We start from the raw sequence: 25,826 nt of genomic DNA, 5'->3' as shown, positions 1-25,826 counted from the left end.
CTCCACAACTACCTGAAAGGAGGGTGTAGCAAGGTGGGTGTTGGTCTCTTCTCCCAAGTAACAAGCCATAGGACAACAAGAAATGGCCTCAAGTTGCACCAGGGGAGATTTAGATTGGATATTAGGAAAAATATCTTCATTGAAAGGGTTATCAAGCTTTGGAACAGGCTGCCCAGGGAAATGGTTGAGTCACCATCCCTGGAGGTATTTAAAAGCCGTGCACATGTGGCACTTAGGGACATGGTGTAGCGGTGGACTTGGCAGTGCTAGGTTAATGATTGGACTTGATGATCTTAAAGGTCTTTTCCAACCTAAACGATTCTATGATTCTGCAAACATAAGGAAAGCTCCAATTACTTCATGTTATGGAAAACAGCACTAAGGGAACATAGTATATAAACATTTAGAAACCAGGGTTTGTTCTGCTCTTTTCAGATAAACTTGCTTTTGTTTAAAGAAAACTATTTGTAGACATCTCTAAAACTTCTCCTCCTTCTAAAGAGGAGGAATCCTTCAGTGTGTACTTATTTGCAATACTCTTGTTAATTGGTCTATTTAATAACTCCAAATCCAGATCCAAAACCAAATTACTTTCTGTAGTGCAAGATATTGCTATCTTTTCTTGAGGAGAGCTTTGTTTTATAAGTGTTTCAGACAAACCCTTACAATTCTTTACAACCCATACCTTCTTCTTCCCCTTCTGTGGACACTTCATGGTGGTTCTGAATCCCATAGCTATTTCTCCTCAGTGATTTCCTCCTTCTTTTCACTCGAGAATACATATCCATGTTTTCCTGGAATAAAATTCACATACATTCCTATCAGTACTGTCCCCTGTCACTCACAGTGTTAGCCCACAGCTCAGTAAGTAACACTCCACACAATCTCTAGCCCCCAAGTCTTTTTCCAACAAAGCCTTCCACAGGTAGACTACAAAAGCAGTCTCATTTAATAGGTGGTAAAACAACTCTCCCAGTCCATCTAATACATGTGTAACATCAGTATCAAGCTGTTTTAGGGAACAAAGCAGATGACAGTCCCTGGTCCTCTTTTCAGAGTGCACTTCAAACCAAAGGAGAACCACCACAGTACCTCATGAGAACATGGAAGTCAATTCCTCAATAAAGAAAACATGATTTCGTATATATCAGTGAATTTTTTTCTGAATTTGAGTTTATCAAATTTTTTTTAATGTTATCCACTGAAGAGGATCTGAAACCTTTTGACAGAGCTACAGACAAATGTATGGAGATTGCAAAAACAAAACACACTCCCCCTTGGTATTACTTTTATTCGAGATCTGAGACATCCTGCACTTACAAATTCTGTGTCTGTCCACATTCGTAGCCGTTCTACTTCCCCAGACCGCCTATTTCTCCTGATGTTAATATTATCCATTTCCTGTAGGACAGCTTCGGCAGTACTAAAATATATGCAACAGTTAACACAAAAAAAATTCAGTCTTAAAACAGCAGACATGCAGAACCTTTCACACAGCATCCAACAACTGAACATATCTAATTCTATGGTCTTTATGGCTATTACAAGGTCTACAAGTCAACTAAATATACAAATGAACTAAAATCTGAAAATTTTAGGATAGCTTCTCCAATCTATCAATTAACTACAAAACCAACCATAATAAAGAAAACTGAAAGATGAACCTACAGAATATAAACTAAGGAGTATGCAAAAGAAGAAATGCTGATGCTATTAAAATTCGGGGTTCAAATTAGGCTGTAACATTTTAAAAAACATTTTTAAATTTTTTTTTTGCTCAGTGTAAATTGTAACATACATTTGTAACTGCTTAGAAGTTAGATTAGGTGTCAGATAAGATTAAGTTTGCAGAATTAGACAGTAAAGCTTTTTACCTACATAATTATAATATTGGGAAAGCAATTAATGCCTCCACCCCATAAGCTTTACAGCTTCTTATCCTGGCCTCAGAAAGACACTAATACACAAAGGATTTTTTTTTTTTTAAATGTTAAATCAGTAACAGCTAGAATGTCATCATTCATTATTTGAGCTCACTACTCTACTATTTCTCACCTACTATTTAATTAGTCTACATTTCCATTATCTGAAGCATTTGTAAACAGCTGTCAAAACAATAGTGGTGTTTAAATAATAACCTTGGCCAAGATGCTTCATTGCTAAGGAAGAAAACAACAGAGTACCTGCCAAGCCAAGACAATTATTTGGCCACCTGTCTTGAATACCTAGTTACTGCTCTGTACAGCAGTTAACAGTAGATTTCCACTGGAATTCTACTGTAATTGTATAATAATTGTAAGAAGGCAGAAACTTTCACTTCCTGTCTTTCAAGTTGTTTAAAAGTAAATCTAAGGGCTGAAATCCTGCCTAGAAAGAAGTCAACAGAAGTTCTGGTCACAGAAGTCAGTAAAGTCAAGTTTCATTATGAGCACCCCTCTCAATTTTCAAAAATCCTTCTAAAATATCTGTGATGTGTGACATAACCACTTCAAGTAAAATCATGCTACAGTTCGCTAGCAAAGAAAATAGGGTTGGAGAGGACCTGGAAAAGTCCACCTGCTCTGCCAGGCAAGAACAAACTACACAATACCTAAATCATTCCTGCCACATTTGTCTAACCTGTTCTTAAAAACCTCCAATGATTATGGGACACACTGTTATCAGTATAAGTTCATATATAGACTTCAGTACCATGATCTTATCAAATTACAATCTTCATGGTAGACTTTTTCCTATTGTTGATGAGGAGAGGGAGATTCAACTGCAACTAGAAAAATAAATGTAACTCAATATAAATTTATAAACTGATACCAAGCAGTTACTGAGTAAACTGAGAAAGAAAATTAAATTAATAAAAGATTCAACAGAATACATTTAACAATAAAGATCATACTTGGCAATTAAATGTTTATGTTTAAATCATTTTCCGAGCACTAGAGCAAGCAGTCTCTCACATAAGTGACTATTAAAACCCGTTTTACAGGTGGGAAAATTGAGACATATTAAGTGACCTGTCCAGGCCACATAGAAATAATATTTCAAGAAAAGTATTTCTGGCTCCCATTCCTATGCTCAGACCAGACCGTGCCTCCCTCTCTGACCTACTTTGTCTGCACAGTAAATGTCAAAAAGTGACACCCACCCTATGTGATTTACTAACAAATGGTAAAAAACAAAAACAAAAAAAAGAAAGCTACAAACTTTTGATATTTTATGATCAAAATCATACGAGCAAAATCTAGAAAGCTTCCAAGCATTGTTGCTAGTCACCAATTTACATCACATTTAGGGTATCACTACATAAACAGGTTACTAAGAAACAAACTAGGGTGTGGATTTACAGCGCGTCAGCCACTCTGCAATAACCGCCAACATAGACAGTTTTATCCAGGTGTAAACAGAAAGTAGCTTACTCCTCAATGAAAGTCTGGTAAGCTGCTTTGCATTTAGAGCATGGATAACATAGGCAGTTACAGCACAGGACCCAGCCTGTAACTCAAACCACAATCTAGCTTGCCTCGATGCTAATACATTCCCACAGTAAAACACATAGATGGCACTGGAAGACAGGGTTTTCTAACTTTTTTAAAAAATCATTAAGATGCTTTGTGAATACAACTGAAGTATCCCCACATACCTGTTTACTAGCTGATCAAACAATAAACTCTGATTCAAAGTTTCAAATCTGTTTTTCCTGGACCGACAACTTTTTCTGACTTCTATATCTCCGTTTATGCAAGCATGGTCCCCATCTCCCTTTTTTTCCCCTCGAAGGGGATGGCTTTTGAGAGCTAAGAGAAATTTGTATTACTACTTCAAAATGCAGGAAACAACATTTTCACAAACAAGAATTAATAAGAGAATACTTAGCAAGGACAATAAACCAAAAGTTATGGAGCACAGTATGAGCACCCTTATATTCACTAAAGAAATATATTTTTTAAATTCCTATCAAAATTGTTTTACAAGCTATTTCTTCAGACTCAAGCTTGTTTCCTTATATGATAATCTTATTTTATGATGAAAATTTGGCATTCAAATATCCATTAAATATTTTTAAGTTAACATCAATACTAAAATGCACGCTTGGCCCACAGTTTCAATTCTTAGTCTTTCAAATACAGTATCAAAAGGTCAGATACAACATACTGATTTCACAAGCAAATCTGTATCAGCTACTCTGTACAGTGCCAAACAAAAAGGGATCCCACTTCTGATTATTCCTTAGGCACCACAATAAATAATAAAAATACCAAAAATGCTTAATGGATTAACACTTACATAGAGCCAACACAGAACTAAACGAGACAGAACTGATGAAAAAGGGACACGAAAGACACAGTGGTTTTAGCTGAGATATGCAACGAGATGGCGAGTTTGTAAGGTACAAGCATACAGGAAAACTGTTCAAGGTAGCAGGAGCTGCAGACAAGGCAGGTCTCTCTAAAGCAATAGTAGAGTTAAGTAATGTTAAGAACCACAGAAGGCCAAATTTTAAATGAGCAAAGAGAGTAAGTAAATTAAAGAGACCAGCTGGGAGAGGAAGGCCAAAATTAGTTCATAACAGTAAATTTGGGAATTAAGGAAAACATCAAGATCATGGCCAAGAGGTCTGAATTGAGAAGAGAAATGGAATTTCATCTAAGAATGTTCCCCACGTCCACAGAGAGCATCCAAGATGTTGACAGAAGAAAACTGAGCCAAAACTGTAACTTTTCTGGTCAAAATGGTCAGAGTAATCAGTAAAGTTATTAAAAGTATACGTAACTAAAAATCATTGACATAAAATTGTTAAATGTAAAAGCAGATACAAAAGGGTCTGCTGTAATACACTTACATAAGCTACGTCCATTTGGTAGTGTAGCACCAGGCTGAGAAGTTAACCTAGGAAACAATTTATATTAGACACACAAATAACGTTAACGCTCCTTAGCCAAGCAAAAGTTACACAGTGAAAATAGAACTTTAAACATAGAGTGTTACACGATACACTGCGACTTCAAAACCTTTGTGACACGTAGCCTCTGAAGAGTCGGCTTCATGCCCAGCATTGGAATGGGGACAAAACTGCCAAATACCAATTATATGAATCCCCCCAATTATCTAAACATCTCTCTTATTAATCCCTCCAATGTTCCCTCATGCCATGTCCTACTATTAACTCTCCCCTTAAGTTTCAGAACAGGATCTTGATATAGCTCTTCAAAGGCAATTATCATTCAAAGACTTCGGCTAAACTAGTAGAAGCACGAAGAGCTGTTTTGTACTCACAGAAAAAGAATAAATTTAACAAAATTACCAACTCAAGTGAATGGGATTCATTTATGCTGGGTGTACTTAAAATCAGTAAAAAATATTTTCATGTTCTTTATTAATCTGGTATTTTGAATTCCTTTTTAAATTAACTTTTAGGAAAATTAAGCCCTACTACATCACAGTCGAAGACAAAAACATATTCCAGAGTCTTCTGCAATTTTATTGGGTAAGCAATTGTTCCTTCATTCACCTATCTTTAAAAAATTGAAAATATTCTTATTTGTTAGACATGATTTTACTAAAAGATAATTTAGAGTAGAATACAAATGAACAAAAACTCTACAACCACTGGCAGACTGTTAATGTGTCAACATCGCTATGCAAAAAAGCGAAATAAATCAGGCAAAAGGAAAAAAAATTAGCTCTCTTCTACACTCAGAAATACCAAGTACTTTGCAGACATACACTGCACACCAGTACTGGATAGGGAGGAACTCCTTGTTCTCAAAGTGGTAAACTAAAATGAATTTGATGGGAAAGAAAAAAAGGAGGGGAAATCTTAATAATAGCAAATGCAATCTGAGCTTGAACATGACCAAGAGTTCAACAAAGAGTTCAACTCAGAGGCACAGAAGATGTGGGCTTTGCTATTATTTTCCTAAGAAAGGTATAACAAATCCTTACAATACAAAGGTAACCTAAGGATTTTTGCAAGGGTTGGGTAGCAACACAGGAAACCACATTTACAAAAGTCCACATCCAACTTTCCAATAACATTTTTCTGGTCAGATATTTTAAGTATTCTAGAAACCACAAATGAAGAAGTGAAATTTTATTATACTAAAGGTTTAGCAACAAAACTTTGGGGAAAAGTCTTAGAGACTCAAGATCACTATTAGGCCCAGCACTTTGGATTTTGGCAGAAAACAACAAAAAAACCTCAGATGCAAAGACATGTCGCAGTGGGTTTTACACGAGTAACAACATGAGTTTCAGTATCCTGACCAAATTGCAGTTGACACAGTGATCTAAATTCTCCCAGCCACATTAAATATTTTTTTTTACCTCTTAGCATTTCTAATAGGTACAGTACAAATCTATAATTATAAACAAAAGAAACAGAAGGTGCATGAGTTTCAATACCTTCCCAGATGACCATGGCACATAATATGCTATATTTAATTTATTCTGTTTTAAAAGGGAAAAACAATAGAGAGATCTATTTTAAGATTTACATAGTTTTTAAACATACTTTATCCTAGCAGACAACAGTCCACTAGTGAATTACAGTCATACAAAGCATTGCAAGAATGATTTTGATTTGTACATAAATATGAGATATGTATCTACAAAAGACTCGGCATTAACTGAAAGTTCATGGCACAGGAACATACTGTCTACACTGTCTCATAATTACTTGTAATCATGTGAAGAACCTTACAAACACAAGAATGCTTTGTAAAATATTATTAATCAGTTATAAAAATGTGGCAGTATTGAGTCTATATCTAATAAAATACAGTCATTTACTTGAGCCCGCCCAAACAGGGAAGAGAGGATGAAACCGACAATGGAAAGAAAGAAACTTGACCATTATCCATTCCCTGAAGATGAGGATAATACTGATTTCCTAATTAAAATGTCGTGTCTTCTTACAGCTTGAGTACATAAAAATACCAATTAAGTCACTAAATTTGCATGTATCAAGAATCTAGAATTCAGACTGCATCTTATAAAATTACTTTCCATTTTTGCACAAATTTGCATAGAAAGGAAACACAGATGAGAGGATTGATTAAACTCACATTCCTGGAGTCTTAAACTAAAAGAAAATTGTATGAAAATAACACACTTCCAAAAATACACTCTCGAGCATGAGCTGCAGCTCACTGCAGAAATAGTGTAAGCGGGTTAACAATACAGGAAAAATTGGCAAGACTTCATTTTTCTCTTGGCACCAAGTTACCTGGACTGTCCAGTTGAGATGCTCCATTCCTCTCGCTGCCCAGTACTGCGTGATTTTGATTTGTCTTTGCACACAGGATCAGCATGTTTTGAGGTACGTTTGGCGGGAGGAGATATGTGGCTATCACTCAAACTAGCATCACTACCTTCATCTTTCTGTAAAGCAAAAAAGCATCAGACCATACTTAGTTGGCTCATTGGTATACATCCTTACAGAAAAAGAGGAAACTTAAGCTTAGTAAAAGGGAAGTCTCTATCAAACTGTTAATATTTCGCACAAGCTGGTTACTAAAAATGTTTATTCTGAAAACATTACTGGAAACTACGAAAATATTTAATTTTAAATATTAAACTTTTCTATAATATTTTACATTTATTTCTGAACAAGCATTCTGTTTCTCTAACCCACTGTATTTTGTATATCATACGTGACACTGCTACCCTTACCGTACTTGCAAAAGAACTAATAGTGCAATAAAGAGAAAAAAGGACTGAGGAAAAGTAAGACTTAGAAACACAGCATGAATTTATTCTACTGACATTATCTTTGTCTTTAAAATGCATACACAGTCACACTATGCTCTTCCTTCTTGTAAGAGTTTTGCAATACCTTGTTCTCTTCTCTAGACTGTCAAACACAGCTAGGAGTAACTGAAAGTGGATGTCATACTTTTACAGCACTTTTTGTCTAATGTGTTCATTAACAGCATTACACACACTAGCAACATTAGTCTTAACACCTTTAAGAAGCACCTAAACTCTACCAGAGGGGTTTGGTTTTTTTTCTGTTGCACTTATCAAAGGTAATGTAGACAGAAACTCAAAGATAGTAGCAAGGGATTACTTCAGAGCTCTACATAAGAAGTGGAGAGACAGCAAACTTTGGAGGATCTGCTTCTGTTAAGGTGAACTACAAAAAAAAAATCAAGATTCTATAAACCACAAATTTCTAGAAATTCACAAATTTCTATAAAACACAAGATTCTAAAAACCAGCTCATGGAAACAGTCTTGATTAAAAAACTAAATATCCTCTCTTGCAACAACAGAGTAACCAATTTCCGAATATTAAGGTCAATGAATTGTCAGTAAGCACTTAAACTAAGAACAAAAGATAATTTTACTTATATGCAAGGAGATGATCACGGAAGTCCCATTTGTTCATCAGGCTTATTAACAACAACCATCTGGTTTGTACTCCAGATAATTCAACATCATGATGTCTCACATACTCAAGAAAATTTAAAAAAAAAAAAAAAAAAAGTCTTTTTCTTAAGAGAGGAAGACAGACTATCATAGCACAGTATTTTAGAAAGTGGCAAAGCCTAAAGAAATCCAAATGTATGGGTGCAGTTCAACAAGACAGCTCAGCAGCCTGGCTACACAGCACCACTCCAATCTCCTTTGATCTTCTCCTGATGGTTCTCTGACCCACCCATAAACCAAATCAGCTCACTAAAGCTTCAGAAGTTCACTTTCCTTCTGTTAGATTAGCTTTCTACCTGGTTAGTGAGCTGAATCGTTTCAATGAGGGATCAGACAAGTACAAAAGATAATGCAAGAAAAAAAACATGAGGTGAGGACAGGACCACTGCCTGCAGGAACAGAAAGCTGCAAGTGAAATGGACTGACTACATCATGCCTTAACATTTATTTTTATACATTACATATAAATATATAAAATATTACAAATAAATATGTATTTATTTTTTTATATTAACAAATATTAACTAATATTAAATACTTACAATACTACTAATAAATTAATAAATATGGTATTCATTCTGATATAGTATTTATTTACTGAGTATGTTGTACATGATTTTCATTTATATTATAAATACTTGTAAATACCTTTGAAAATACTAAAAATACTAAATACTAAAAACTAGTATTAAATGCTAACCAGGCCATGTTCACATCTCATTTTAAAAGTAGTTTTAACTTTGATAATTGTTAGCCTGTCAAGGTAAATCCAGGGAAAGGAAGAGGTCTATATTAAGATTCAATCTTAGGACTCATTTAACCCTAGTAAAAAAACAAAACAAAACCCACACTTTTTTCTTCCTCATTATTTCACTTCTTCAGGAAGTACATCAATATAACTCAAAATAATATCTATACCAGAAGACCATAATTAAAACTTTAAATTAGGTGAAGCAGAATTTGGGATCTAAAACTAAGACTTAGTCCAAGCAGTAGCAGAAGTAACTACCACCATTCCTAAATACAGAACACCTGCACCTTGCATTGCACTCTAAAAGACATGTGCATCCAGCCACCCTGCTGTTTTCCATAACACTGCAAGTACAAAATACCAACTTGTCACAAAATTTTAATAGTGTACATATCCACTTCTGAATACTGTAAGCATTTGTGTATGTATTTTTTTGCTTTAATCAGCCACGAGTTTATTTGTGGACTTACAGAAATACATCATTGCTAAGTCAATTTTAGTAACTACTTTCTGAAACTACAAGAGCTACCCTGTGCAGGACAGAAGCAGAGTTTCAGGGTAAGCCACAGAACCAGTTTTAAACCGGCTAGGTGAGACAGAGAAAATGAAGCTAAGAAAGAGGAACAAGCATGTAATGAAGCTTTATGAGGGCTAATATTAAAGCTATTTTGCGAGCAGTGAAATTAGTAATGCATAGGTTCCTATACTCCGTCTCTACCCCTTCCCATGCAAAAATCCTAACTCCTCCCAGGTCTCCTATGACCACCTTTCTCTGCATTTCACAGAATCACAGAATCGTATAGGTTGGAAAAGACCTTTAAGATCATCGAGTCCAACCATAAACCTAACACTGCCAAGACCACCACTACACCATGTCCCTAAGCACCTCATCCAAACGTCCTTTAAATACCTCCAGGGATGACGACTCAACCACTTCCCTGGGCAGCCTGTTCCAATGCTTGATAACCCTTTCAGTGAAGTAAAATTTCCTAATATCCAGTCTAAACCTCCCCTGGTGCAACTTGAGGCCATTTCCTCTTGTCCTATCACTTGTTACCTGGGAGAAGAGACCGACCCCCACCTCTCTACAACCTCCTTTCAGGTAGTTGAAGAGAGCGATAAGGTCTCCCCTCAGCCTCCTTTTCTCCAGGCTAAACAGTCCCAGTTCCTCCAGTTCCCTGCCTCTAGTCCCAAGTCTCAAAATTAGCCAGTATTCCTCATTTGTCCTATCTATTTATTGGTGAAAGGCAATACAGCAATGTAGTTACTTCTGAGCTATGTGCATGTCAAGTGGTCAGCTGGCAGGTAAAGCAAAATATTAGTGATTAACCTGGAGACAAAATCTGCTACTTCAGGTCTCCCTCTGCTACCGAATTACTAATATTTACAAAATTTATAAAAGCTGAGTATCTTTGAAATCTCTAGTACTGTTAAATGAACAGATACTGGCTAATAGCTTCAAAAACTGGAAGGGCAGGCTAACCGTCAATGTGATCACATTAGTACAGCTGCCTAAGGAACTAGACTAGCAATGAAGTGGCTTACTTAACAGAGGCAATTTCTGGTTATTCTCTGTTTAGGATATTATTTTCAGTCAAGCCTCATTTGTGTGCATATTAACTCTACACAGTTAACTTAGCAAGTACAAAACAAGTCTAAATTTTTAAGATAGTCAAGCCCAAATACTAACTTAAGTTAGTACACCTGCTGTAGAAGGTGCACTAACATACAAAATGTTTTACCCTGAAGTAGTGACAAGGCTACTACAACGAGAAATCACTGAAATTTTAAATATATTAGTAAGAATCCAAGCTCCATTTTCCAGTTAACAGACAATCTTAAAAATTCAAGCTCTAGGGAATCAAATCACACCTAGACTGCCATCCAGAATTTTCACCTACCTACAGTAAAATATGGAGATGGAGCTTTCATTACACTCAAGAGATTAGCCAAACTGGGATATGCTAGAACAAGAAAAGAAATTAATTTCAATCTGAGAAGCCTTTACAGAGAGCAGTCTATCCACCACCTCCTCCCATTTATAGCAAAAGAGGTCTAACGATTCCACTGCACTCAACTTGCTCCCTCAAGTAACTGGGTCTCAAACCATTTATACCTTCAACGATTAAAAATAGTACTTCAGTTTCAACCCAGAAACTTATTACTTAACAGTACACATCCTGAAAATGTTCTGGGACTAGAAAGAGAAATGTATGATACAAGCATCAAACTTAAAAATTAAGAAATTAGTAACACAATTGCAGAAGCAGGAACCAATGCACTGAACTCAAAGCTCCTAATGAAACACTAGCACTGAAGCAAACACATTCACATGCTGAGACAATGCAGAGGATACGAATTAATAAAATCATAATCATGTCAGAAATTGCCTGGAAGCATACCAAAGCCACAAAGAAAAAGTAAACACAGAAGAATCAAAAAATGAGTTTACATAGTGTCAGGAAGTACAAAGAGGTAAACAAAATTTAGCACAACTGTACTGATCTAACAGAAATGAGACCCCCACCAAACTCCAGCTGTGATCCAGAACAACCAGAACCCAGCGCAGCTTCTTATGGAAAGCACTCTCACTAATAATGAGTAAGGAAATAACTGGAGTTAATGGGATACCACCCATGGTCCAGACTGGCAAACAGTCTTCATTATCTTTGGATTCAAGAGTAAAATGGAACGTGACAGCTGAATGAATACTGCAAATTAGCTGTTGAGCTAAGATTCAACAGCAAGAGTCTTGCTGAGGTAGCGGGGCAAACTCCAGTAACATATCTCCACTGAAAGCAGTTGAATAATGGTAGCGATAAATCTAGAAACCAAATCTAAAATGAGTAAGTAAATAAAGGAATAAGATAAATATAGCTGTATACTTATCTCTATGTTTTCTCTACTTTGTATGAAAAGGAGAAAGATGAAAAAATGTTTATAATACCCACATTCATGAACAAGCTACAAAAACACTGACATACAATATTACCTGTAGTCTCTTCCATATCCATCCCTAAATTTCAAAATAATAATTTGATACTAAATGTTATAAATAAAGCTGTTAGAGACAAGTCCTTAAGTTTTGAGAGAAGACAAACTAGAAATCAATGAACAAAACTGACTTCTTCCTTCTCAATCTGTCCTTTTAGAAAAGAAGTGACTACACCAATAGTTTTTCAGCATGACCGAAGGACACACATACCAAGGGAGTCCTCACCAGCAAGGGCTTGCCTTCAGGTACATCACAGGGACCAGCTAGCTAAAGCATGATAGCTGATTAGTTTTCAAGTTAAAATATAAAGACTACTACTAGCATACTGAAGGGGAGGGGGTAGGGATTTTTTTGTTTCTTCTGTTTTTTAGGTAAGTTGAATCTCCTGGTCAAGAGAATGTCTAAAGAACTCCTCACTGCAGGCTTGTCTAAACATCACAAGACAACCATAATCCAGCAGTCTTGGTAATACAGGATGAGTACGAACCATCTCTATCACTGTCATCTCCAAGTACATGAACGCAAGTTCATCGAGTTTTTGAGTAAGGGATGACATAACATCCAAACCACAACCACACCTTGCTGTTTCTGAAAAAGACGCCATCTGGTTTGCCACAGGTTCAGCTGTATTAAAACACAGGTATGCAGACATGAGTATTTGAGTTTTCCACCATGGTCAAACTTGCTCTCCTTGCCATATATTTTGTGGGTCACACCCTTCTTCTGACTAACTCTCTGCCGCACCCAGAAAGTTAGCATGATTGCTCATACGACTTCACAGATCAGACATGAGAGTTTTCAGCCTAGTGTTTTAAACCTTTCAGCATCTATGTTTTTCTCTTTTCTATGACCTCTTCCCTTGTCTAAGACATGAAATTAAGACACACTGACATTCAATCTTCAGCTGATTGATCCTATTCCTCTGCATTTTGTTAAAAGCAGAAACTATTTTAATTTTTCTTTTTGAGACACTGAACAAGCACGAAATGCCCTGAATTTACTTTTGCCTCAATAATAACAAAATAAACATTTTCAAGAAACCTGTTTCAGCTATAGGTTTTCAAAACCTTTACTCCCAATTTTAGTTAATTCTTAGCTTCTGATATTTAAAAGTAACTTTTTCCTCTCCATTAGACACTCTGAAAAGACAACAATGACTTCAGACATCTCTCAATCTTATTTTTACTAACTTTGGAGAAACTGAAACCAGGTCCTCCAGTTACTTCTAACGTAATTTAAAATGTATCTGGTGAATAACAACACATCTTCTCAGATGTCCCACAATATTAATAATCTGGATTAATATTTTAAAAGTACATGTGAAAAAAATCTGATCTACCTTTTCCCCTACCAGTTCATGCAAAGTGTTTGTGGAAATGGGCTGTCCATTAAAAGAAATAAAATATATACTCGGGGATATTTAATGCATTTAATAAACATTTTTATCCCACTGGTATAAAAAGATAAAAGTTGTCTTTCCAAAATAAAACTTGTATTCATGAAAAAAATGTGATTGTGTCCCCAGTGTACCAATTAGTTAAGCTGATCACTCATCTTTGCCCTCAGATAACTCTTCAGTTAACAAATAACTTGCTTTTTCTGCATTTAAACTATAACATCATTTCAAACATACCAATAAAATACACCAAAAACACTCTCTATCTGTCTGTCCAGTGATTCTGGATAAGCCACTTGCTCCCTTGTGTACCAGTTTCTGCAAAGGTAAAAAATAGGGATTAAAACATTAACTTCTACAAATTTATTGCATTAAAGCCCTACTTTAAGATCTATTGTTGAAAGTTAGGTAAGAGCTAGGCATCCTTCCCAATGCATTTTTGGGTTAGGCATATTAAGCAATTAAAAAAAATCAAAAGACTTCACAGTCTCTTTGAGATATTTTTAGTTTTGCTCTTATTTGGTTCCAAGTTCTAGTAACTGGATCAAGCAAATCTTCTACCATGACTGTGATAATGTCATCTGACCAGAATCTAGTAAATACCTTCAAATCCTATTTCAATTTTTTTAAGTTCAACACTTTGCTTTATAGCATCTTCACCAAAAAAAAAAAGGGGGGGGGGGGGGGGGGGGGGGGACGACGGGACAGGACAGGACACTAAAACTGTCCTCATGCTCATTACAAATGTTCAGCAGCTGAAACGCTCTCATCAGCATGCTCAAACTAGGGCCACACCTTGCCTTATGCATCTGCACTCTCCTAATTTCAGGGTGACACACTGCACTACCCACTCTCTCCAACACATCCTTGCAAGCTCCTCTCCCCTCCCCACCCCAACCCACGTTTTCCTGGCAAATGCCCTTAGCCTCTCTTCTATGGGAGGACTGACTACCTGCTTGCTGGGAAGAGGTAAGACCTGATACACTTGACCGGGGGAAGAAGGTAACATGACTCAACTCCAGGTCACAGCATAATACAGCAGACTGTACTCATGTCGGTACACTATGTACTGCTGCATGCTAAACATCTGCCTTTGTGTCCTAAAAATCCAGTGAAGTATACTGCCTGTGCCTTCAAATGACAAGAAGCTGGGAAAAAATGTATTTGGATTAAAGCACATGAACTATCTTATTAAGAACTTCAAGTTTCATTAAGGACTTTGTGTATTAGCCTTATTGATAGCCTGAAAAAAGACAAAGTTGGCTTGAAAGAACCCATCTTCTGGTCACAGTTCTCTAATTTCCACTTGTTTGCACACAGTCATTTATCAGACATTGGCTCTCCACAGGTGTTAAGGAAAAATAACAAGATTCATGCTTAAGTGCTTGATGATCTTGGAATAAACAACAATTAATGCTGGATTTCATTGGTGATAATGATAGTACAGAATGCCTCAATTGCAGGATGATCTAAATTCTTTTAACATTCAGCTTCTGTATTTTTTTTTCAGCAAACAATGCTTACGTCAATAATAGCCATTAAGAATATAAAGAATACCATCATCTAGAGTTTTTCAGAAGAATAAATTCTTCCCAACTCATTCAGGTAAAAAAACCATATTTTTTGCATGAGATCGGCTTCATTTTTTTCAATAGATTTCCATTTCATTTCCTGGAACTCTTCAATTCTAGAATTCAGGTTATTTAATAAATATGAAAGCTTTTGAGAAAAGTTAGAAGTTTACAAGTTAAAAACAGAAACCACTACCTACAACACTGTTTATTGTGTATTTTCACACTTGCAACCATTCCCCCTGTCTGTTATAGAACAAGACACCTGTTCGTATCCAGGCTGAGTGCCTTTCAACAGCTTTTGATCTGACATCCAAAAAACTCTTGCAGTCTACGGATTACTTGTAGGTTCATGAAAGAAAGGGAGAGTGAGCTACAGAGCAGCCTCTGCCAAACTATGACTGAGCCCATAAATAGCGAGCTGAGGTTTGTCCTCCACCCATCATCATTGCCCCGCTCCAAGCATTTCCAAGCATTCTTCTCCCCTCCTTCGTGCCTTCACTAAAATTAGGGTGACTTTGTGAATTTTCAGCTGATAATCAAATCAGAGGGATGGAGGGGAGGCAAGGGGAAGCAGGAGGATGTGGGGGAAGAGGGTTAGTTTCAGCTGGACCAGCAACCTGATCCTGATCCAGCTGATCAATTGGCCAGGAAAGCAGTAATATTGGCAAGTCTGTTCATTTTCACAACTGCAGAGTTAACAGCTTGCAGCACATGAGAAATCACACACCTTCAGAAGAGCAAGTCTACTGAGAAGAGATCTTTGTTTGCTGTATGGGGGTCCACACCTCACTCAGAAGTTTTTCTAGAAGATTCACATATCGGAAGTTTTTAAAACCACTGACCTTCCTAATTTAACACTAAAGGAATACTGAAAGCAAGACATTTTTAGTCAGAACCATATTAACCACTTCCATGAGTTTCTAGATTCTGTTAACAAAGACTTTTAAAGCAAAAATTATATTTATGTAAACATTCAAGAATGACTACAATTCAGAAGTGGAAAAATGAAAACATTCAAACAGCAACTTTTTTCCTACTCTTAGTCCTCAAAAATCCATCTTGTTTCTGCGGAACAACCCCATCCCAAAGAAATTCTGGAGGACATGGCCTCCTTTTAGTACTACTATAAACCTAAATAAAGAAGCAAAATGATCTGAACGAGGACAGCAAGTAGAACAGAGAGAGCCCTTGGACCAGAGGGTTCCCCAAGGTTTGGATATGACCAGGTACTTGACTCAGTAAACTCAGCAAGAAAGTATCTGTAGCAAGTGAAGCTACAGCAAGGTGGCCTTCTGTGTGAAAAAGATGTGGGATTAAAAACACTTCTCTATCTCTAGCTACAATGCACTTGAAGACAGTATTTCAAAAGAAAAAAAACAATTAAAATTGTGTAAAATTGTAATATGAAATCTTAAGATTAATGTAGTGAAATTTAAATCATAATAAAAACAACATTCAAGGTCTGAAAGATAAATCAGAGAAATAATAGAAGGTAGTTATTAAGTATTTGGAATGAGGGATTGCTGAAGCATGGCAACAAATTTCAACACAAGTAATCTCTTCCACATGTACAGAAAGAACAGCTTCTTCATTTCAGGTTATTTAAATGGCTCAGCTCAACTACTTATCCATTCAAAATGAAGCAATTGACTGCAGGTTGGAGAAAAGCAAAAAGCCCATTTCGCAAATTATGAAAACGCCCAAACAGAAGCATCTGCTCCGAGTGCAACTGGACACAAACTTCCCACCAAAGCTTTACATCAGTTCAGTCATTAACATGCACTACTAGAAGCAAAAAGATAAACCCACAAAATTCAGAATGGGCTACAAAAACTATGGAACTTGGACAAGCTCATAAATTCTGTATTTCTGGTAGGAGTACTAAAGCTACCTCCTTTATAGCTAGTTCAACTGAAGTTGAAGTTATTATAGCATACACATACTCAGCAGTGCAAAATGAAAAAGCTTACAGAAGATAACACATTAATCTTACAACAGGTGAAAAGTGGCCTGTTTTAATAGCTACCAAGCAAGAAGAAATGAAATTTATTCAGGAAAAGAGTCCAAGCAAGTACAAACGCAAAACAACACTTGAACAATTTAAAGCAAAATTAATGGTTAAAATAAACCATGAAAATCCCATCAAAGGTAATAAAGACAATATTTCAAGAGTAAACTCAGAGATGGAAAATTGTTGAGAAAAAGCAGCAAAGCATGAAGAGTACAAAAAAAAAAGTATGAAAAAGGCTGAAAAAATATTGTCAGCTCCCTTTGCAATAAGTGGGTTCATGAGTGATATTACCCACACACAAAGTAATACATTAGAGCTAAAACATCTAATAAACAATCAGCAACCTTTAAAACAGTCACAACTACAAAATAAGAGCAGTGAGAGCTTCAGCTCACTGATGCCTACTTGCTGGATGCTTTGGTTTGAGAAGGGTGTTATGAAGTTTTATGCAGAAATTGTTTAAAGTATCATTAGATTGGAATGAAAACTTTTCCACAGTATAGCAAATACTCAACAATTTAGGGCAGGATGTGCGAAACTATACCACATCCAACTGAAAACTGCAGAGGGATGGAGGTGATCAGAATGTAATTACCTGAGCTAATTATCTTGCATAACCCCAAGCTGTATGCCACTCTTGCAAAATTGTCAGGGGATCTCTCACGGCGATGGGTTAAGCCTTCTGCTTAAAGTTTAAACTGAGAGACAGTAGTTGGAGAAGCAGCTTTTATTAATATTACTTTGGGACAAGCCCAATATTCAGAGGAAGCAATGCAGCACACCAAACATCAACACCATTTCCTGAGTATTCTTTGGAGGTCTTATTCACGCACTGGATTGCTTCCTTTTAAGGCCCTGTAACAGTGTGACAGCAAAGACAGCCAGCTTCGAACGGGATGCGCAACTGCCTCCCAAAACAAACCGTGTACACTCCAGAGGTGTCCTGACTTCTGATAGTGGCCCAGACTGATTTGGCAAGATACGTAGGAAGAATTCAAACTCGGGACACCCCTTTGGAAACATGGAAGGATTACAAATGCTGACTGTATGGTATTTTGACAGAAACTTGGACATAGATTGCTTCCAACAATTGCTCAATTTCCCACTGTTCACAGATGTATTAATACCACGCGCTACCAAGGAACAGACTGCACGATTCGTTTCAGATCACTGATTTTCTCCTGCTAAGTCCCAAAAGAGCAGCAGACCACTAAAACAGAAAGAACCCGACATTTTATTACGGACTGAAAAGATGAGCTTCCTTGGGAAACCGGCTTTAATTGAAATTGTTTGGAATAACTTCACAAGGCTCTATATTTCAGGATGTATTTCAAAGAACTTTAAAAGCGTTAGCCTCAGCACCTTTATTTATGTTACTGCAAACTCGAACAGTAAGACAAGTCAGTTCTTTAAAAACACAGATTTTTGAGAAGAGCTTTTTTTCCCTGAAGAGCTTTACATGCGGGTGGCCAGCAAGTGTAATTTTTCCAGCATAAGGAGGAAACTCCAACTCTTTCTATAGTTTTATTCTAAACCACAGAACATCCAGAACACTGTAAGACACTTTGCAAAGAAGACAAAGACATTATGCTAATCTGAATCAGGCTTTTTCATAAAGGAAAATTTAATTTTTAGGAAGCTCTAAGGCATATGTTTAAAGCTAGTATTTTAAGAGAAATAATAATAATTTTTTTAAAGTTCATTTTCTATGTTTTTAATAGCTGACCATTAAGGACTTTCTAAGGAATAAAATGTAGCAATGAGCTTATGCTACAAAAGCTGCATTATCACCCAGAAATCAGAAAAAATATTTACTGTTACAGACTGAGAAATTACAGTAAGAGACACTGAATTATATTGGTATTACAGAGCACAAAAATGCTGCTTAGCTTTATACCTTCCCACACTACAGCACTCGATGTCAATCCTCAAGTCCGTGTTTGCCCCTATTAGCAATTAAGTACAATGGAGAGCTCTAGGTTGCCACCGAGTAAGTTGAACGATGTTGGCAGTACTACTTTTAGCTAGGATCCATGTTACAATTATCACAGTGCCCTCAAGTAGCTCTTAAGGCACTGCTAATGCTTTCTTGGCTAATTAAATTAAGCTAATCTTGTAGACATTTCTCAAATGTCTAACTAATATGCTGACATGATTTAAGAGTGTTTATTTCACAATAAATTCATTAGTTTTCTTGATCAACATTTTTGATTTGTGTTTTGAGATGACTAAGAAAAATAATTTCAATTGCCAAATAAGTGTTACCAGCAATCTCAACTCAATATCTGAAAACATCAGACATTAGGAAATCTAGAGCACAAATTTAACCAGTTATGGTCACAGTCTCTTCAATTCTTTCATAGTGTGAATAAAGTCCACTAGATTTATAAGCCTTGCGTTACAATTCTATGTTTCTGAAAACTGTGGAAGATTTTGATGCATTTTTCTTGTCAGAATGCTTTAATATAAAGCCATAACACTTCCCAAGTTTTAATGCTAGAAAGAACAAATACATATCATTTATAAAAATGTATGTAAGGATAGCTTTGATTTCTATTAAAATAGTGTGTAAATCAATCCTGGAAACGGGAAGAAAACATAGACCAGGTCTTCCTCTCCATACCCTCTCTATGCACTCTGCTACAACATCATTTCAGAGAATAAACTTCCTGGCTTCTTGATCCATTTAGTGAGGGATTTCGTTCATTTTAATCTGGCTTCTGGTCAGCGGACACACATGTATTCATCTCAATCGCTGAACACGTGGTCGCCAGTCAATAATTCAAAACAGTTTACTTTTCAAAGACTGACGTCATTGCTTTCTCTAAGATGAGCAAGTACTATAGAGGGAATACAGAGAATACGATAAAGGCATTTAGACTATTGTGGCCCACTTCCACAGAATGTGTGCTGCTTCCAGATTCAGATCAAATAGAAATGGACACTATTAATATGTAACTCAACATAATATTGAACTGGAAGACTAGCAACGTAAGCTCTTGGGAGAGGAGGGATTCAAGCCTATCCTTGTAAATGTATGCAAAAAAAACCCTATGTATACTAGAAAAAGCCAAGAGGAAAAAAGGAGAAGGAGGAAAAAGGAAATAGATATAAAAGAGGTGGAAGGCAACTCCTAACCCCTCATCTGATCTAATCAGCATCTTACAGGATGCCATTAGATTACTAATTCAGTTTTTGTTGCTAATAAGGAACAAATAGATGATCTTTTAAAATACATTCTGAAAGGTAATTACAAGCATTGCCACTGAAGAGCATTTCTCTGGGAGTCCAAGTCAGAACCTCCGTGGAAGAAAATGAAGTCACATACTGCAAATAAGAAGCGTACTATCTCTGCCAGAGGTCCAAACTCTAGCTGCCCATTAACCCGATTAACTGCTGGTAGTAAGGCTGGTTTCCTGACGTGACACCCAAAAGAGTTCAAAAGGACACACTGTTCCAGTCAACTTTGAAAAAAAAAAAAATACATACAACTGCATGAAAAGGATCCCAGTACGCTTTCTGCACAAAACACAGTCTCGCTATCTGTCTCTTGACAGTCGCTTCCAAAAGCAAAGGCTTTGTCTTCTTACCGCTATACTTATTCATGTTCTAATCACCAAAATCCTCCTCTGGCACTACTTCAAGAAGATTCAGGAGCTCAGAAAGATGCTGTATCGCTGACAAATACTTACATGTGAAGAATAAAAACAGCTGTACAAAGACAACTTTAAAATACGGTGGGATATATATATATATATATATATATATATATATATTACAAAATTCACTGGGGAAAGAAAAAAAATAAACCAAACAATAAAAACTCCTTCCTGGATAACTTCTGCTCATCTTTGGCAATCACATCTTTAAAAAAAAAAAAATCTACCTCAAACACATGAGATTTGTTGTGAAGTGAAACAAGTCCATTCCCATACACCAAAATATACACTTAACTTCAGAAGAAATGCTATTTTAGAAGCGTGGGTAATATCCTGGAATGTATTTACAGATTTTATGACAATATTTTGCGCAATCTCCTTTCCTTACAGCATGACAATAACATAATTTAAACATTTTAATGATTTGTAGTATAAAAATATTATTCATAGATGGAAAATATTTGGAAAGAAGCTCAGTCTATTTTTTTAGCAGCAGTAAACTCCCTGCAAAGTAAGCCAGTAAGTGTTACACCAAACTTTGCCTCACAAACCACAAGACCCACGATATGAATAAATAGAAACAGCATACTAGAACAAGCAGAACAGCTTTTTACAGCTATGGTGCTGCATCCCCATGAGTCTAAGGAAGTTAGACAAGGCAGAAATAGGGGACAAGGAAAAGTAAGATGGGGGAAGGGAAGAACTGTGAAGCATGAAAGAACTGAAAGAGAAGCACAGAAGGTATAGGATATCTAGTCAGTGATTTTTTTTCTAGTATTTTAAAACTAAAAGGACAGGGCAAAAGGTTTTCTGACAATTGCAGATGTCATCCTTCTGATCTGCCTCTGGCTGCTACTGCTGTTTTCCTACTTGCCTGATGAACTTCCTCCTTAGCAGAGCCTAGGACGTGGTCAGTTGGTGCACGGCTGTCAAACGTTTTGACCCTTAATTTTCACTTCCATATTTACATTGCTTTTAAAATATGTATGCAGATCAGGCGACTATAACCACTAGTTTAAACCTTCAAAGCAATATGTGAAGTTTCATCAAGGAAAAAAAGCCCTGCCTATAATTTAAAAAACACAGTTGTTGTCAACAAATCTGTTTAGAGACAACAAGGAAAAAAAAAGAGGCTCCCGAATTCTTTGTTCCATTTAGAATTTACCAAATGTTAATTTTCCAAAGCAGGCTGTAGAATTCACTTGCCATTCGACCGTACAACCAAAGCTATTATAATAAGTTAGGTTGGGAAAGCATTCAACTTAAACCTGACGGCAAAATTACATCCTCCCCGCTTGGGGGGGGGCGGGGGGGCGTCACAAACGCGGGGGACCTTCCTCAAACATCAGCTTTCTCCCGTCGAAGCCGCCGCGAACACCCGCCTCAGCCGACCTGAGGTCATTTAGGGAAAAGGGGGGGGAAGAAAAAGGGAAAAAAAAAAAACGGGGGAGCGAGGATTCCGAAGTTGCTGCAGGCGCAGCTCCCAACTTTTGTCTGGCAGCCGGCGCAGTGCCGGGCGCGGCCGCAGGGGGAGCCCCCCGCCGCCGCCGGACCCCCGCCTGCCGCCGCCGCCACCGCGCCGGCCCTGCCTGCCCCAGCCCGGCGCAGACAGCGGCAGCAGCCGGGCAGCAACTTCGCCTCCCGCGTCCCCGGCCGCCCCCACCGCCCCCAGCCCCTGTCAGTGGCCTGCGCCTCTCGCCGCCCCGGCGGAGACCGCCCTCTCCCCGCCGAGCGGGGAACCCAGTTGGGACGCGGCGGACGGCTCTCCGCAGCCGCCCCCCGCGTCCCTGGGCTCCCCGCCGGCTCCACGGTCCCTCCTCACCCCGGGCTCCCTGCCGGCTCCACCGTCCCTCCTCCCTCCCTCAAGCCGGCAGCCGTCTCGGCAATTCCCCCCCCCCCCCCCCCAGCTCCCGTACCCGCGGCCCCCCCCCCGGCAGCAGCGGCGCTGTCCCCAGCGACTCCCGGCCGAGGCCCTCACCGCCGCCGCCGCTGCCCCCCCCGCCTCTCTCCCTCCCCGTCCCCCGTGAAACCCCCGGTCCATACCCGCGCTGCCGCCGTCTCTTCCAGCCCGGCCGCATCTGCCTTGGTGCCCCTTTTGGAAGAGCGGGTCCGGGACGAGATGAAATGGCTGCCGGCTCCGGCCGCAGCGGCCGCCGCTTTGCCCAGGGGGCGCAAGGAGCTCTTCCTGGTGTTCACCATGGCCCCGGGGAGGGGGGACACGGGGGGCCGCCGCCGCCGCTGCCGCCGCCGCTGCCGGCGCGGAGGGAGGAGGGAGGGCGGACAGGCGGGGGCTCGGGTAGGGAGGGGAAGGGGAGGGAGAGGGGGGAGGGGGAGGGGGAGGAAGGAAGAAAAGTCCTCTGGGGAAGCCGGTCCGCCGGGCAGAGCCACAGACGGAGCCGCGCCGGCTCCTCCCGTCGCTGCCGCCGCCTCCTCGGCTCAGTCTGGCACTAACTGGCCGCCATTACTGCCCCTTCTCCCTTTCTCTCCTCGGTCCGCGGCGAGGCCGCCAATTGCCGCCAGGGGGCGCTGCGGCGGCGGCGCCGCCGCGCGCAGGCCGAGGCGGCCCCCGCTGCGTACGTTCTAGCACGGCGCCGGCGCGCTCTATGGGCTTGGCGCTGGCCGCCGTGGGGGGGTGGCGGCCGGCGGAGTCCCCCGGGAGCGGGGCGGCGGTGGGGTGCCTGGCTGTGCTCCCCCGCCGTGCCCGGGGGAGAGGGCCGCCGGGGGCGCCCCGCGCAACCGGAGGGACGGCGAGTGCCGGCTTCATAGCAGGCCGGGCGGCTTCCAGGGGAGCCGGGGCGGGGGGTGCGCCGTCCTGTCAGGCTGAGGGGAGCGGCGGAGCCCGGGCGGCGGCGGCACCGGCCCCGCGGCGGCGGCACCGGCCCCGTGGCGGCGCCCGAGCGGCCACTGAGGCCCAGGGCACGGGCCGTGACCTGCCCGAAGCTTGTCAGGAGCTGGTGAGCCGCTGGACGGGCCTGGCCCGGCGCTGCCGGCGTAACTCGCCGGGGCGGTGGAGCCGCGGCCGCCTCCTGCAGGCTTAAGGCGAGGGATGAGGGTGCGCTTAGGTGACGAGTTGAAGGGCAGGAAGAAGCGGCTGCCCAGGGTCGCGGGGGTGAAAGGGGACAGCGTTCACAGCCGAAAAGGGTGCTCTGTCCCGGGACCTGGGGGACTCTGCTCGCCCAGGCAGGCTCTTCCCAGTCACCGACGTGACACCTTAGGCGAACAGATCCTCCAGGGATAGGATCTCCACCATCTTCCGTGGAAAACTATTTCACAGCCTGGTGAGTCTCACTATTAAGAAATCCTCTTGATAGCCAGGCTATCAGGAATGCGCCCTTGCTTCACCTGCCATACAAGTCACCGATAACATCTGTATTTTGCCCGGCAGCCTCAACTTGCATTTGATGTTCATTGCTCAGTCGTTGGAAAGCTTATTTTTCTCTCACCTCCCTCCTCTACCACAGAAACCGCATTTTAGAGGGAAGAAGAATAGTCTGTATTACAGTACATTGGATGCCTGAATGCTTTTCAGACTATTCACGAAATATAATCCAATCCCTTCGCACTGATGTGCAGTAAGAATCACTCCTCGCTTACCACAACTTGTTGCCCTTTATTGAACTTATCACAGTGCCTGCACATAAGCCCCAAAACCAAAAGAAATGTAGTCAAGTAATATGAGCATAGAGCTGTAGGTGACAAAGTCTCAACCTTTTAATTTTCACACTGACTTGTTTGGCACCGCTGGGCAAGTTATTTAAGTGCATTCTGCTTCTTTAACAAAAAAGAATTGTATAATAAAATTACTGATCACATGACTCGGGCTGTTAGGCTCAAGTAAGCTTTATCAAGGTATTTTTATTGTTTAAAGATGGAAAGTGCAATAATGTTTCAGTAAAGAACAATAAATGTAAAAACTATTATTCTGCTTTACCTGCACAATCCCACATCTTTCTTTTGAAGATTAAAGTCTGAAAAAGTATGGTAGAACATGTACTTAAAAATATAAAATATGCAACAATGACATTAGGATATATAATAAGAAAATGGGCTATTTAGGTTTCCAAGCAAAAAATTTCTTACTGTGAACAGCAACAAATTTTCATTTTTATGAGATACTCCAAAATACAGTGTGTTTCAGAGTAGGAACTATGGTCTTTTTCTCATCTGACATTCTCTAGTTAGAGTTTTTAATCTGTATTAGCAACAGTACTTCATCTCCCGTTCAAGAATCTGCAGGGTCTTTCAAAAGTATAGTTGTTCTGCTCTGTGAGATTAGTTTTGTTATGCTTCATATCCCTTGTTTCTTCATTTATTTGTGTAAAGGTTATGAAGGGATGTAGCCATTTCATACACTTGTAGGCTAAAGGAGTATTTTCATTAAAAACCTACAATGGTTTTTGGAAATGGTACTTGGAAATCACTTCCTTTTATCCTTCAAAAGCAGGAATAGAAGGAAACTGCAAGAGACCGTCCCTTACCAAACACATTGTGGGAATGAACCAGGAGATATGTTTGCTAAGAGTTAGTATCACAGTCATATGATGACAAATAATGTACTTTTCCATTTCTGCCCTGTACTACTGATAGGCCGTGTAACTCAGATCTGGTGTCCCAATTCTGTTGGTCTGAAAATGAAAAATAATATGTAGATCTTCTTCAAGTTTTTGTATGCATCACAAAAATATCATCCCCATTTTGGGAAAACCAACAGATCAATCTGTGGCCCAAAAAAGGGCCCAGACTGCAGCAGTTATAGTGAATGTCATAACTCAGGATTGCAATGCATTGGCAGGACTGTTTGGGGAAGCTTGCATAACATCTGTTTGCAACATGCCTGATTCAAACCAGCACTCCTCCTCTCGTGAACGCTGATGACTTTTTAAAAGTAAAATAAACTTGGTCATTATGCAAGCAAATTGATTTTCCTGGGTGCCTATCCAGATCTGCTTGAAGCAACAGAAAACCCACAACTTAAAAGCTATTTATTTTGTATTTACTAAATATTTTTACCATA

The 25,826-nt window shown here is 39.4% G+C and overlaps 1 protein-coding gene across 4 annotated transcripts in view; it reads right to left on the bottom strand.

The window, feature by feature from the left end:
* ATAD2B (ATPase family AAA domain containing 2B) overlaps positions 1–23,409 on the bottom strand; it is an 82,908-nt gene extending 59,499 nt beyond the window's left edge. For 2 of the 4 annotated variants that reach the window (XM_075497835.1, XM_075497836.1), the window contains exons 1-6: positions 22,856–23,341; positions 7,223–7,377; positions 4,838–4,884; positions 3,638–3,791; positions 1,321–1,423; positions 686–794 (exon numbers count right to left, since the gene is read on the bottom strand). In XM_075497835.1, the coding sequence (XP_075353950.1) occupies positions 686–794; positions 1,321–1,423; positions 3,638–3,791; positions 4,838–4,884; positions 7,223–7,377; positions 22,856–23,011 (724 nt within the window). In that variant the 5' untranslated portion in view covers positions 23,012–23,341. Of the gene's footprint in view, positions 1–685; positions 795–1,320; positions 1,424–3,637; positions 3,792–4,837; positions 4,885–7,222; positions 7,378–22,855 lie in introns of all 4 variants that reach the window. The other 2 variants (XM_075497837.1, XM_075497834.1) reach the window with 2 other exon arrangements.
* Between the last annotated feature and the right edge of the window lie 2,417 nt (positions 23,410–25,826).

This window comes from Mycteria americana, chromosome 3 (genome assembly GCF_035582795.1).
Source record: "Mycteria americana isolate JAX WOST 10 ecotype Jacksonville Zoo and Gardens chromosome 3, USCA_MyAme_1.0, whole genome shotgun sequence".
Taxonomy (NCBI): domain Eukaryota; kingdom Metazoa; phylum Chordata; class Aves; order Ciconiiformes; family Ciconiidae; genus Mycteria; species Mycteria americana.
The sequence above is the reverse complement of the archived record's forward strand: the minus strand, read 5'-3'. Positions and strand labels throughout refer to the sequence as shown.